The 15,763-nt window shown below is 40.9% G+C and overlaps 1 protein-coding gene across 8 annotated transcripts in view; it reads left to right on the plus strand.

Moving 5' to 3' along the window:
- The window catches only part of LOC103378106 (muscleblind-like protein 1), a 43,721-nt gene extending 31,748 nt beyond the window's left edge, over positions 1-11,973 (plus strand). For 3 of the 8 annotated variants that reach the window (XM_008309186.3, XM_025054985.1, XM_008309187.3), the window contains exons 5-10: positions 4,172-4,411; positions 5,393-5,543; positions 6,956-6,991; positions 8,114-8,205; positions 8,434-8,507; positions 9,141-11,973. In XM_008309186.3, coding sequence (XP_008307408.1) covers positions 4,172-4,411; positions 5,393-5,543; positions 6,956-6,991; positions 8,114-8,205; positions 8,434-8,490 — 576 coding nt within the window. In that variant the 3' untranslated portion in view covers positions 8,491-8,507; positions 9,141-11,973. The remainder of the gene's footprint in view (positions 1-4,171; positions 4,412-5,392; positions 5,544-6,955; positions 6,992-8,113; positions 8,206-8,433; positions 8,508-9,140) is intronic. The other 5 variants (XM_025054988.1, XM_025054990.1, XM_025054986.1 and 2 more) reach the window with 5 other exon arrangements.
- Positions 11,974-15,763: the final 3,790 nt, after the last annotated feature.

Here is a 15,763-nt window from a genome sequence, read left to right on the forward strand (position 1 = left end):
GTGTGTGTTTTAACCACACTCTAAATTAAAGGGGATGTTGTGCTGCTGTTATAACTTTGGGAAATACAACCATGATACAGCGATGACATTTCTGTATGTAGAAAACTGTGTTTTATTAAAAGTGTCTTTTGTATTTTTATAATTGGTATAGAAGGGTTCTGTTGATGTAGGGCAGATTCAAGTGCCAAAGATGATGCTACAGCATATAAAGAAATTCTGTGTCAAACTTCCTTTATGGTCATCACACGGAGTTCATCTTTTTCCTTTTGTTTATTCATGAATAGCGTCCTTTCTGTTTCATATTTGTCACATATTAAAAATAAAAGATAAACCTCTTTAACTGCCAGTAAACACTCACCGCTCTGAACTTTGGCCTGTGACTCTCTCTCTGGTTATGGAAGGCCTATGTTCCTGTACACACTCTGTGTGACTTTAATTATGCGTCTAGAAAATACAGTGAGGAGTAAACTCCACACCATTACCATAATAGAGTCATTACCCTGACTTAAGCAAAGACATTAAACTATTTCAACAAACATTACAGCTGTCGATGCTGCAGCCTGTCGATGGCCACTGTGAGAAAACGTTGTTTGTTTCAACCCTCAGCCATCCTGTAATTTCCAGAAAAATCTTTAATTCATTTATGAAAACAATTGGTCATGAAAGCTGACGAGTGGCTGCTGCCGCTGAAGCTGTGTTCAGATAATCATTAATTGGACAGTAAGTCGATCTCATCCATTATGAAGCTCCACCCGGGAACCGCATGGCAGCAGAATAATGGGGTAATCGTTGGAGGCAGACAGGAGGCGTGCTGGAACATTAGGAAGATTACATTTAAAATGTAACATTGGATAGATAGGTAATAAACGCAGGCAGGCCGGCCAAAGCCCCCTGGTTCGATTAACAAGTCGACGACATGAGGTGTGAGGGAGGGGGTTGGTGACAAGGAACTACAGATGGAGGAGAGGGAGGCAGAGAATCAATCTGTAGACCTGCTCTGGTTCTCAGGGCCGGGGTCTGAACCACAGGAGGCACAGGGGGCAGAAGGGGTGGAATTTCAAAGATAAACAACAAGTCGTGAGAAAAAGTTATAGACGTTAGAGTTGACATGGAGATGAGTCACTAGTGGACGCAATTTAAATAAATAATTATGCTTTTGGAGGGCTTTGCAATTAATTGGAATAATTTGTTTTAAATGGAAATATTTGACTCAATGAAGAAGAAAAGTTATTGCATTTAAATTAATTTTGTTTGACAATGGAGTAATAGACCTCGGGGTCAAGTTAAAGAATAAAACTGTTTATGGTTTTGTCTGTGTTAACATTAGCTCTGGTGTCTGTACCAGGACCGTTGTAGCTAATGTTAGCTCTGGTGTCTGTACCAGGCCTGTTGTAGCTAACGTTAGCTCTGGTGTCTGTACCAGGACTGTTGGAGCTAATGTTAGCTCTGGTGTCTGTACCAGTACTGTTGTAGCTAATGTTAGCGCTGGTGTCTGTACCAGGACTATTGTAGCTAACGTTAGCTCTGGTGTCTGTACCAGTACTGTTGTAGCTAATGTTAGCTCTGGTGTCTGTATCAGGACTGTTGTAGCTAATTTTAGCGCTGGTGTCTGTACCAGGACTATTGTAGCTAACGTTAGCTCTGGTGTCTGTATCAGGACTGTTGTAGCTAATGTTAGCTCTGGTGTCTGTACCAACACAGCACATACAACTTTGGCCTTTGCCTCTTTTTCTGGCTGGCAAACAAACTTCTGCCACCTACAGGCTGGAGTGTGTTGTGCACCTGAAATTGGGAATATTATTTGGTAAACACAAAAACTATGCATATATCAATTGAGACAATGGATTATTTGGTTGAGTTGTTCTGAATCTGTTCATTCCCTTTGAACTCATCTTCTAGAATGGTTCTCCGTGGCCAACATGGCCTGTGTGCATCGGCGAAGCTTTTAGATTGAAGTATTTATAGCCTAGCCTAATTCCTGAGGAACTAGGTTTGTTAAAAATATCCCAGAGAAACAAAGTGTTTTACTCTTTAGTGTGTAGCTCAGACAAACATTGCAAGAATTCTTGGGGCTGTATGACATTGCAGCCTGAAGACACGAAACCCACCGTTTCTCCTGGAGGCTCAGAGAAATTCCTATTTTAGTCAAGACAAATCTCAAGAGTGTTTTTCCAGAGAAATACTTTTCCTGCCTCTCACTCTGTGGAGCAGCTCTGCTGCATCTCAGCATACGTCATGTCACATGACGATTACCTTCAGGAGCGCTGATGTTCATGTCCCACTGGGATGGTTACCATAGGGACAGAGATGTAATTAACAGGCCATTTATTTGTTTGTCCATGTAAACACTACCATCTCTCTCTCTCTCTCTCTCTCTCTCTCTGCTCCTGTGACTCTCTAAAGTGCTGTTTACTACAGTTCAGAGTGACAGACCCAGTTTCCACAATTTCATTGTCATCTGATCTCAATCTCTGTCCTTCATCGACTGCTCCTCCCTCCCTCACCTGTTTCTCTAACGTCTGCCTGACAACAGAGCTTCCTGGTTTGTTTTTTAGACTAGTAGCAGCAGTGGAGGTTGATTATTTTTCATGAATGAGTTCATGAATAAATGGTTGTTACCAACTAACGACCATTTCTAGTTGATATACAGTCTGTTAGATTCAAGTGTTCTTCATGTCTGTCAGTGAAGGAAATGTTGTTTTAGCAAAGATGTGGCTGAGAATAAGGTTCTGTGGAAGATGGAAAATGAATAAAAGTTGATTTAAGTGCATGGCAGAGAGATGTGAGACAGAGAGGGAGACACAGTTCTCCCCCCATCACTGATCCACTGATTGGATGGATGATGAGCTGTCATTCCAGGAGGCTGAGCAGCAGTGGTTGGTAGATAACCGCACCGGTGGCCTTTCTGTCTGCTAACAGCTCCGTCACAAATCAAAGCCTTCATGCATGCAGACAGTGGCAAACAGACATTTGGTAAATGCTCTGTTGTATCATAATAACTGAGAGATCGATACAGGAAACCATGAAATCACAGGACAGGAATCAATCTGTGTACAGCTGAACACAGGCAGCTGTGGCTGTGGACAGCGGTGTGTGTGTGTGTGTGTGTGAGTGTGTGTGTGTGTGTGTGTTTGAGAACAGTGATGCATCACTTTGTCAAGACAAGAATCAGTAGAAACTGAATCCTTGGGAACATGTTTGAATGAGGGAACAAAATAAGGTTACATAAGTTGTCTGTTGTCAGAACAGTTTCCAGCTGAAATCGCGGTGGATCGGTTGTTGTTTGTGAGTGTGAATGGTTGTTTACGATGGACTGGAGAAGAAACCTGCCCTCACCCCAAGACATGGGGCAATAGTTCAGGCCCCTCCATGACTTTGCAAAAGGGTTCAGAGATAGTGTAGATAGTGACTACCTGAAATACCTTTAACAAATGTATCTTTAGTTCTGTTTTTTTTTTTTTTTTTCATGTTAAATATCAATTCATATTTCTGGGTAAATGTTTAAACTAAATATGACCAAATGTTTTAATTAATCCTAAATTAGCAAATTTTTATTTTTGCTAACTTCAAAGTGACGTTGTCCAATTCGTTTCTTTTCTACCAAAATTATTGCGTTTTATGACAAATGTTCAAGCAAATCTGACACAGTAGTAATGTCTGGGGCTAACTCAGTTCTTTGCCATGTCTGATGTAATACATGTGGCCACTTGTTTGATATTTATATATTGTATTTATTTATTTATTAAAGGTAATTGTAATCTAAAATGTCTGGTTTTGTCTGGAAACGTAAATAAAACAAGGTCCCATGGACCTCTCTTATCGGCTTAGTGTGCACTGTTTGTGCACAGCTGCTGCCCCCTTCTGTCTTAGAGAGACATCGCCACATCTTATTTGAATAATGTTCAGGGTTGGTTTGATGGATGTGTCTGTAAACATTGTTTAAAGTCTGTTCTGCTTATCAATCAACGATAATGACCAGGCGTGGTGTGAAGATTGGTCGTTTCTGCCCCTGTGTTCTAGGAACCACTGCAGGGACTGAACCATTCATCAGCTGTGGAGACAGAGTGCACAGTCACTTGAGGATGTTCTCAGCGTTTATGTTCTCTGTGCATTTGCAGGTGTGTGTTTTTAAAAAAAGAAAATTCATGTGGTGCGTGTGTTTGTACCAAAGGTATGTCGGGAATACCAGCGGGGAAACTGTACTCGTGGGGAGAACGACTGTCGCTTCGCCCACCCTGCAGACAGCACTATGATTGACACCAACGACAACACAGTCACCGTGTGTATGGACTACATCAAAGGCCGCTGCTCCAGGGACAAGTGCAAGTATTTCCACCCCCCCGTTCACCTGCAGGCCAAAATCAAGGCTGCCCAACACCAGGTCAACCAGGCTGCAGCTGCTGCGGCCATGGTAGGTACAGAAGAACAGAGCAGGTCCAGACCTACATACACTGCTGTCAGAATTATAACACAGTTATATATGATAACGCAGTTATTTATTGGTCAAATAATTCAGCTTTGGCGGGAACAATTAGCCTGTGAGCTAAAAGCAACGCTAACCTGACACATGTTCACTGGTGTGGATGTTTTTACTCTGCCACAGGACAACAACATTCCACCAGCTGTACTGTTGCACTGTATACTTAATAAAGTAGTACTGTGTGAGTGTGAAGCAGTCTTAGCTGCATTAGCAGCAGCAGCCAGTACAGACGTTGAACATTATTAAATGTCACCTTGTCATCTTTAAACTATTTATTTCACACAAATCCACATTGATGAGTTGCAGTAAAGGTGGTCTCTTTCATACCAGCAGAGAGAGTCAGTTCATGAGCATGTACTGGTCTTATTGTCAGTACCACTGCATTCCAACCGATCAGACATGACTAGCTTTAGCCCCGCCCACAGACTTTCATGGGCTAGTTTGACAGTTATGAATAATTCTAATAATAATAATAATTGTATATCCATTTTTACATGATATGTAAAATTAGTATTTTAATTAATGAATGAATAACACAGTTACATAATTATTTAATGATTTATTTATTGTTGGCACTTTCAAACCTCCTGGGCAGTGCAGCTTCTTCTAACAGCTTCATTCCTGTTGGTAATTATTTATTGAGCTGCACTTTAAAATGATATTATAGGCTAATGCGACTGAGCCAAGGAATGTTTTGTTGACACTTTATCAACTGGCTCCACTTCACGGCTACTCTGATCCACTGCCTGTTTGCCAGAGTTCCCATGATTTGATTTGATTTGATTATTATTTTTTTATTTTTTTTGGATATCAACAAACTCTGCTAATGAATCTTTTTTTTCTCTTTGTCTTGAACACTGCTGCCATCTCCTGATCCTCCCGCCCCATATTTTGGTGTCATCTCCTCATCAGGGACTCCCTCCTGTGCTGCCTCCTTTACCAAAGAGACCTGCACTAGAAAAAGCCAATGGTGCCACCACTATGTTCAATGCTGGTGTATTCCAGTACCAACAGGCCCTGGCCAACATGCAGTTTCAGCAGCAGACGGCCTTCATTCCATCAGGTGAGACTTGGCCTCCTGCAGTCACTGCAGCGCCCCCACCCTGCTGTTGGGATTTTACAACACCTATGAATGGCTGAGGAAAAAAAAAATACACACACAAGTGGTCATGGCATGAATCTGTAGGTTGTTGAATTTCTGTGTGTAATCTTCAGTATTTCTCTGAAAAAAATATAATAACTCTATCACAGTACAGTATTTGTCTGGTATAGCTCTGGCTGAAAGGTTCATGTTTGACTCTTTATTTATTCTTTTCAACTTATGTAACAAAATTTATTGTTTTGTTTATATTGAATTTGAAACATTTTAATTTATTTTAACCAGTATTTTTATTTTTAGTGTTATTTATACAGAACCATCCATCATCTACCACTAATTCCAAACCAAGAAGCAGGACATTTTATAGATAAATAAAACATCCCTCTGGACCACAGGCAGGCACTTGTCTGCAGCTGTTAATTTTCATCCAAATTTTAATACTTCTGTCCTTTTTTCAACCTTGTCACTCTCAGAATTACTGCTCACTTATCCATATTTTTACTCAGAGCTTGTTGTTTTGGCAGAGCAGCTTGAAAAAGTTCTACAAATTTACGATTGAGATTCACTGATTAATATAAAAGATGCACAAAATTGTGTCTGGTCCATCAGCTAAAATGAGGAGCATCACGTTAAGGACTTTCGTTTTAATCAGACTTTATTAAATCTCAGCAGCAAGGTCAGCCTGTCAGACACAGCCCAGGGTGTCATAAATCACCGCAGCGGCTTATTATTATTTTCATTATCATGAGACGAAATAACATCATGAACTGGATAATCAGCAACTGTTTTCATCAACTTGTCATTGTTCTCATCCTGCGTCGTTAGGATGACTTTCAGACGTCACCATTTGGAGAGAACTGTTTTGTTCAGGGACTTTCATCAATGGAAATTAGGTTAAAATACAACACACACATTTATTCCCACCACTTGTTGCAGCCCCTGTGATTTATCTACAGAGTCGTCTTACACCGTGTCCCATATTCACTCGTCTGACGGCCTAAAAATAACCTGCCATCGAATCCCACGTGTGAGGTCCTCCAGTGATGCACACCGTGTGACTGTCAGGTCAATGCAAAACAAACCATGGAGTTTTCAGAGCAGGTCATTCATAGGTGCAGCAGCAGAAACAAACAGCTGTGGTTGTTAAAATATCTTCCACTCACTGCTGCCACTGGTCTCTTTTTTCTGCTGTGCAGTGGTTATAAAGTCAGGAAAGTGTCTTTGTGATCATTGTTAACACTAACATTTGTATTAAAGTTAATAGAATTAACAGTTGTTCTTAAATGTAAGGATGTATGTGATGATGTAATGTAATGAGTTTTCCTGATTTCTTCTTCCTTTTGGCTCCACCCCCTGTTGCAATGCATGATGGACAGGCTCCATATTGTGCATGACACCTGCAACAAGTGTTGGTAGGTGCCAGCTTTTTCTTCCTGATGATTCTTTGGACTGTGTTCACACTGCAGGCGAACATGACCCACATCAGATGTTCTCATGTCAGTCTGAACAGCAGACGTCAGATTCACTCTGACCCCTGTGACCTTTAGAAGTCGTCCTGCATCAGATACATCTGATGGTATTCAACAGACTTCAGTCTGAATGGTCTGTTGGCAGTGTGGCAGGAAGTGACATCTGCTGTATATACATATATATCTATATATTTATATTTATACATATACAGGGGTCATTTGAGGACGTAGACTGTTCAGCCTGGAGTCTGATTGGTTGCTTTTAAATTTGTACAATTTTCTGAGCTTTGAGACCTGCAGTTTGAATGTTGCCATAGTCACATGTGCTTAATCCAACTCACTGTAGAGTGTGAGCTTGTTCTGCTTGAGGGGATTTTTAACTTTAAATATGAAGATAGTCTTTCTGTTAATCTAGTTTCACCCAGATAAAGGTTAAAACCTGAGTTGTGAATTAATAAGGAGTTTTTGATCTTTTCTCTGTGTTGTCTTTTATTTTGTCATCCTGCTCTGTGCGTCAACTAACGCTTGATGCAGTTCAGATTATCCCGAGCACTAATCCACTTGACACTAACCTAATCCAGTTGTAGTTTGGTTGAAGATGACATAGAAACCTGAACTCTTTTTTGTTATATGGCAAAGCGCTGACAGTTTTTGACAGTTTTTTTTTTAAAGAAAATTAAAAAGAATAATACATTGTCAAGAAGAAAAAAGTTTTCTCCTTCATTTTGTTTTCTCCAAATAAGAATTACATTAATAAAAATGTTGTTTTTTGCAGCAGATTTTTTTTAGGTTTGTTAGCACACTGTTGCTAAACCATGGATGGACACAGAAAAAAGATGTAGCTGTCTGAGCTGTAACTGTAGAAGTAGAGTTAGTCTTTATCTGTAATCTTCAGGTGACCAAGACTCGTCTATAAGTTAAAGAACAGAGTAGTAAATAATTCTGTGTTAGAATCTGATTAAATACTTCATCCATTCTGCAGTCACGTGTTTTGTTGTGCAGCCTTTGAGGCAGAGAATAAAGAAAAACAAAAACTTCAATCTGCTCTGGTTTTTCCCCTCCAAGTACCCATGATGCACGGTGCTTCTCCAGCCACTGTGTCTGCAGCCACCTCATCTGCCACAAGTGTTCCCTTTGCAACTGCATCAGCCAATCAGGTTTGCTTCTTTCCTTCACTGCTTCTTAGCCTGACTTTCAAATTGTCTGCAGCTCATAATGAAAAATGCATGAAGCCCATCTCTGATCTCTGTGTTCTTCCTAAACAGCCGTATCTTTAGTTCTGATGATGAAAGACGTGCTGTTTGATCTCATTTCAACCAATGTCTCTCTCCCCCACTCTCTCTCTCTCTCTCTCCCACTTTCCTCACCTTCTGCTTCTCAATCAGATTCCAATAATATCTGCCGACCATCTGACTAGTCACAAGTATGTGACCCAGATGTAGGAGACTCAGTCAGAACAGTATGTACTCACACACACACACACACAGTTGTACTTAAGAAAAAGCAGCGAAAAGTTGCCATTGATTTGTTGACTGTAGATTCAACAGTAATCACTGTAGTAAGTTTCCTGTCGGCCATTGTGGTAGTTCTCTGGATGATATTGACGATGCTAAGCTAACGCTGCAGCAGTAACGCCCACACCTCCCTGATCTTCTTCACCTCTTTTGAAGACAGTTCTGCAGCCTTTTAGTTTTCATCACTGTTTTCCACCACAAAAAGGAAATGTGGTCCACTGCAAAAGAGAAGGAAAATATGAACAAGAGAACAGACGGGTTAGCATCCCTGTTGTTGAACACTTTATACTTTGGAATGGCTGATGGGTTGACTACATACTTTCTGCCTTCTTCTTCTTCTGGCTTCCTCTGCTTTAACACCAACACTCGCAACATAAACAAATCTCTGCCGTCTCCTCTTTCCCTTTTTTCATCATTCAAATGATCATGATTTAAGACAAAATACACCTATTTTGATTGAGCTTTTTAAGAAAACTCAGAATTACTGAAGTTGAAAAAGACCCTGAAGCAGGACTGACAAAATACACATGTTCACAACAAGCCAGTGTTCTTACTGCATGTTGTTGTTCTTCTTTCAGACTGAAGTGGAGTGTGTGCTGGTGTCCAGCCCAGGATGAACAGCCTTCGTCTCAGTGACGTCCAGGACAGAAGAGAACAGAACAGGAGAACCAAAAAGAGACTGTGGTGGTTTGGAATAAATCTGCATGTTAACAGTCGACACCAAGTGTCTGTAGTTTTTCTCCCTGTGTTTTTCATGGACACTGGTCCACAGACAGAAAAGACCATTTTCACACAGACCTTCACCTTTCACCCAGAAGAGGCCGCCAACCCGCATCCACCAGACACACTCTGAATGTGACAATGACGTGAATGTGTGACGCAGCCGTTTGAAACACAGACTGCTGGATTGGTTGGTCTGTTGAACACGACTGATGATTTATGGTCTTTGTTTGTTTGTTTTGACCTTTGATATGTTTATTAGTTCACAGGTGCACCTTTGTACTTCAGTTAGGGTTAAAAAACAAAAACAAACAAAAAAAAAATCTGCCTGAACCACATATGCATGCACACTTGATTTTTTAAACCAATGATAAGGGACATGACACGAGTGCACTCAGAGTCTACATGGCAACTGAATGTGTGTGTGGTCGTTGTTTCAGCTCTCGTCTCCTACCATGGTGTCTTTGAACTGGCAGATCCTACCTGTCAAGTACCATCATCTCAAGGAACATGAATGGAACTAGACCTGAGTGACTGACTCGAATTCCCTTTAACCTGGTCAGTTAGTTGGTTAGTTAGTTAGTTAGTTAGTTAGTTAGTTAGTGTGTTTTTATAGACAGTGTCCTGCGTCACATCATGTGATCAGACGACTTCCCCCTGAGTGAATGAGTTCCATTGACTTAATGAATAGTTAGACCTGTGCAGACGCTGACCTCTCACTGACCATTTAGTCCACTGACTGTTAGGACCAGACCATCGATGGTTTATAAGACAGAGGACGACTGCAGTCAACCTCTTTTCATTTAGAACATCTTTTATAACCGTCCAATGTCCTGGATCACATGGTCCTGGTCCTAGTCCTGGTCCTGTTTTATAGATCAATGGTCAAAAACACAAGTGGGGGGGGCATGATTAATGAGCATGACTGACCGATGAAGTGTCTCATGAAAACCTGGCCACATCACTTGTCACCAGGTTGTCATGGGCCAACTAGCTGTTAACTAGGCAAAAGTTAACAGAACCAGAACCAGGTGAGAGTCTGAGCCCACAACCACAACCCACGTCTGATGCAGTTCTGCGGTCTATGGGTTGGACCAGTGGTCTAAAGACACCAAAGACCCTCCCAGTGCTGACGACGTTCACATGGATTTGAAATTTGAATGAAAATCAATTTAGACTTTATGGAGCGGACGGTCAGGGTCCAAAACATCACTTTAAACTGTGTGATTGAGATTTCCTCAGAAGGCAACTAAACTTCTTCATTTGAATTCATTGAATTCAAGTCCACGTCTGTTTGGCATCAACGTCTGTGTTGAGGAGATTGGAAATATGAACTCAATACTGATATTCTTCCACGTTAAGTAAAAGATTTTCCCTTACAGTATGAGCTACCGTGGCCTTCGATGGGGCAGCACTCCATAGATTCATCTTTGGCTAGATGCTGATTGGATAAATGTACCAATAAAAAATAAAAAAAACAGTCTTTAGTAGGAGAACCACTGGAGAACCTGGTATCAGGTTCCTGTGAGGAGGAACAGAGAACAAAGTTTATATTTAACTAACTGGGCTTAAACTGAACATGACCTGTTACGCCACCACTGGCACTCCCCCTAGTGGTGAACTGTGATATCCCACCACCCAGAAGACCGTGTCTATTTTCTTATGCTGCGTGTGAAGACGTTTCATTTGTACGAATGTTTGTGTGTTCAGTCTTATGTTCAATGCTTACATTGGGTCAGCTTGGACAGTTATATATGTGTGTGTGTGTGTGTGTGTGTGTATTGTGGCACACACTTGTGTTTGTGTGTTGAAAACATCTACCTGAAAACTGTTTGAGAGTCGGCCAAAGTCTTTACTGTTGTAGATTTTGTTGTAAGAATTTTTAAAAAAGATCTGGATGTAAACATGTCCAAAACAGAACGTATAGTTTGGAGTAGATCTGTAATATTTTTGTTCTTGTGTTGTTGTTTTGGGGCTTCAGGCGTTTCAGGGATTGGGGCAAGAATCTACAGTGTAAACGATTGTATTTCTCATCCAAAGCCTTAGAATGTACCGTGGGGTTGGCACAATACGACACACCATTGATATCATCCAGCTGCCTGGTCCACATGTTCATGGTCTCACACATGCACGCACACTTGTTTGTGTCATGTTTGTACCTCACATAGACATCTATTCCCCAGCCCTGGAAATGTTCAAGACTGATCTTAATCCTAATCCCAACTCTAATCTGACCCTAGTTCTGTTCCTGAACTCTGTCCTACATCTTCAACCTGAGAGGACCTGTAAATGTCCCCACTACTGTAGTATAGTTTACCTGTCCCCACAGGTATAGCTATATCAGAAAGACACACACTCAAAACCACCCAGCACTATTTCACTGTCACTTTTCCTCAGTGGTTTCTTATCTTTATGGTGGGATGTCCTTTAACAACGTTAGTTATTTCTCTGTCTGCTGATGAACATGAGGTCGAAAACATGAACATGATGTTGAAGTTCCTGAGCTGTTCATTTTATCACCATTTATTTGAATTTCCCTGGTCTGAATGTGTTCTTTGTTGTTTTATATGAATATCTCGGAGTGATGACAGAATAGAACAGAGAGAGAGAGAGAGAGAGAGACGAACGCCGTCCGCTAAGTAATATTTTAATGATTGTAAGGTTTGTAATTAGTAAAATAAGATAAAAAAATCATGACTTGTAAAAATCTAGTTCTTAGATGTTTAGAGTAAAGACGTTATTTTCTACTGTATCCATTTCAAATAGCAACTATTGTTTGAATATTTTTATTCTCCCTGGAAATCGGGCCATGTTGGAAAAACAAGCTGCATATTGATGACTTATCAGGGCCGTTGTTAGAGGGCGTCAGGTGAACGAGGTGAAGGGAGGGTCCTTCTTCAGCTGACTACTAAGAGCAAGGGAGGAGATCTGCAAAGGACAGGGAGGGTGGAGGGGGGGGGCAGTAGAGGTTGAATTTTTGCACTTCTGTATATAATCAAAAAAAGAGAGAATCGTGTATATTGAGATCTTATTTTGAATAATAAAAAAGAATTATTGTCTATGAAGACAAGGAATTTTGCTAGGATACAAAATAACAAAACTCTTCTAAAAGGCTGAACAAAATTGTTTGCATCAAAGAGGGCGGTGGGCTCTCGCTCTGCTCGCCATTTCAGGACAAAGGCCAAGTGTCGCTCTTGTTTTTTTGTCAGCAGCTTGTAGTTTGCCAGGTTAACTCCAGGTGGAGGTGTCCACTACCCTCCAGTGTAAAGGCCTGACTGGGTTTGTCTGGTGCCCACAGTCCCCCAAAGCTGCCTGTTTCCACAGGTGTGTGTGTGTGTGTGCGCGCGCGCGCACGTCACAGCCACGCCCTGCAGGCCCAACCAATCACAGCACAGTCCTGTCTCCTTCCTTTTCTCAGAGAGACATGCATGTAAACAGAGAAAAAACAACCCATCATGACACAGTAATACTGACTATGGACACATGTTACACAGATGTATTTACAGTATTCAATATTCTATCAATGTAATGGAGTAAAATATGTATAAAAATAGAATAGTGGTTTATTTAGAAGAAAAAATCCTGCAAATATACTCACTAAAGTTTCACCACTCAGAGTGAAAGTACATGCAACACAACCACCGCAGTAACGAGTACCTTCTTTATGTTCATGTAAGCTGTGTTTCTGGTAGATGGAACTGATGACGCAGGAATCCAGTTCAACTTCAGGCAGAATGTAGTTTGAAAAATAAGAATCATTTCCGATTGAAAATTTGTTTCAGTGGTTTGGTTTTCAACCCGTATGTTTGAAGGTTTCGTCCCGATCATCTTCGTCAGCCCTCGTCTCCTACAAGCACGCATGCTTACATTAATATAGTCTTAACGGAACTTTTTTTCTTTCTTTGTTGTTTGTTTTTCTCAGCTCGTAGTGCTAATATGATGTATTTTGTCTCCTGCTGCTGTTTGTTTCTGCTTGTTTTACTGTCACAGGCCCCCTGGAAGAATGTACCACATGTATGTGGGTGTGTGTGTGTGTGTGTGTGGTTGTGAGGACAGAAAGGGGAAGAAAACAGATTGCCATAGTCTAAAGCCATAAAATATAATCTGAGTGACGTAGGTGGGGTGAACGGAGATGTGGAAAAATGATTTGACTTTGTGTGAATGACTTTGATATCAGGCATGAATGTCATTGTTAAACTTGTTTGGTGCCAACTCTGGTGGATGGAAGAGGAAAGGAGAAAGTTCTTGGTACATTTTTTCACGTGGCCTGTACTGCTATATTAATTCTTGCTGTGATGAATAAAAATGTAATAAAAAAAAGTGAACTGAGGAACAGTCTGTGAAAAGTTACATGCACTTCAGTTCCAGAATGTAAGAAATGACAACATTGGTGAATTCTTTCATGAATGTTCTACTGTCAGATTCTCACATTCACACCTGTGGTCAGTTTAGAGTGAAAAGTTCACCTGGTGGGAGGGACCTGGTGGACGTGGATGTCTCACTGTGTCATACCACGTCCTTCAATTTGCAGAAAGTCTCCCAATATGACAACATGTTGTTGATGGTTCTTTTCAGTTGTTCCTCCAGGACAGGATCATTGAAGACTCTAGAGATCAGGTCTCAGTGTCAGTCAGCGATGCCAGTCACGCGTCCTCGGACCAATCAGCTGTGACTGTTGTTAACTAGCCAGGCCTCCAGATTCTTACCGTTATAAACGTACACTGTTGTTAGTGAGTTTGTTTTCAGCTCAGTTAATGAGAAACGTCTGACCCGAGATAGAGATGAGAAGGCTGCAATGGACAAGAAAACCACCAGATGGCAACATCTCCATTTCTTGACACCGATCCTATTCAATATACTTGGAATTAGAATCAACTTAATTTGCCAAGTATGAACTAATGTACAAAGTATTTGACTGCTGGTTAGCTGCCAAGTCTGTTGGGAATAAAAACCTACGTAACTTACGTAAATAAACAACATGGAAATCAAAGGAAAACTTTAGAGGTAGTTGGATGTCTTTATATTTTCAATAACTTATATTTACATTTTAAACCATGCCAAACTACTAACAAAATGTATAATCTATTTAAAACAATTTGTCAATTGAAATTCAATTTAATTTTTTTAAGGTTCAAATTAGGCCCAGCAGGAAAAAACTGAGGCCATCTTTATGTTGCTGTTGTTTGAGTGTTGACCATCTGGGCATTGTGCAATTCCACTGTTTGGATTTTTCTGGTTTAAACCCTAATTGACACAAATGATGAACAGTTGTTCATTTTTACTAACCACTGTTCTCCTTCTCTCTCCTCCTTCTTCAGCCTCCTCCCTGAAGTGTTGTTTTTTGACTAATTCTCCTATTAACATTCCTCATCCCCTTCCTTGTGCCCTTCCTGTATCCTTTTCCTCTGCAGATCTTTCTCCCCTTCCTCCCTGACTCTCCATCTTCTTCAGCTGAGACACATTAGAGTCAGACAGTGTCATGTGGCAACTTAATGAAGCAGCTCCGATTCGATAACAGCAGCTACTGTCGCCCACTTCACAGAGTATGATGTAGATCCTCGAGGCTGAAGCCATCGATAATCTCGCTGACGCTGAGCCCTCAGTTTTTGTTCGGCTAAAAACAACAACAACCAAGGCTGTGCTAATGAAAGCACAACAAAAGTCAATGAGAGAATTTCCTTTGAAATCCCAAGAACAGAATGAATTAAAAAGAAGAACAAATCCAAACGTAGGATGAAGCTGCTGCTTCAACTATAGCTCTGGATTGGCTTTTGAATTTAAAGCTTTATTCACTCTGACTTCCTGATAGGCTAATGGCCCCACCTCGTTAAAAGGCAATAATGAGAAAAAGAGGGGAGGGCAGAAAGAAGCATTAAAACAGACTGGACCGGGGGAGGCAGAGGAGGGAACAAAAACAACAAAGGAAAACCGAGCAGAGAACCAGGCAGTGTTTGGTCTTGTGTGAAAAAACAACTGCAGTCATTGTGAGGCCAAAGAAATCCAAAAACAGATCATCAGGGCTTTGATGTGGAAATGAAATTCTCCAGAGAAGTGAAAGCAGGAGGATACAGAGGTGAAGACCAACCTCTGGGAGGAGGAATCCTCATACCACACACTGCCCACATCAAAATCACCACTGACGTAGTCCTTGGTCGGTTCCATCTGTCCTACCAGAACTCTCCTGGTTCCTGTCAGAGACTGACTTTGCCCAGCGATGCCACAGGGCTCTGTTCTTGGTGCACTCCTTTTCTGTATTATTATTATTATTATTATTATTATTATTATTATTATTATTATTATTATTATTATTATTATTTAGCTTTAGGGATATAGCTGTGTATCTGTTTACAGTAAGGAAGTATTTTCCTGCAGTGATGGAAAAGTGAAAGCAGCAGCAACAGCAGCAACAGCAGCAACAGCAGCACCAGCAGCAGCAGCAGCAGGGTGCACTAATCAGATCTCCTGCTGGGAGATGAGCCGT

This window comes from Cynoglossus semilaevis, chromosome 4 (genome assembly GCF_000523025.1).
Source record: "Cynoglossus semilaevis isolate Cse_v1.0 chromosome 4, Cse_v1.0, whole genome shotgun sequence".
NCBI classification, from domain to species: domain Eukaryota; kingdom Metazoa; phylum Chordata; class Actinopteri; order Pleuronectiformes; family Cynoglossidae; genus Cynoglossus; species Cynoglossus semilaevis.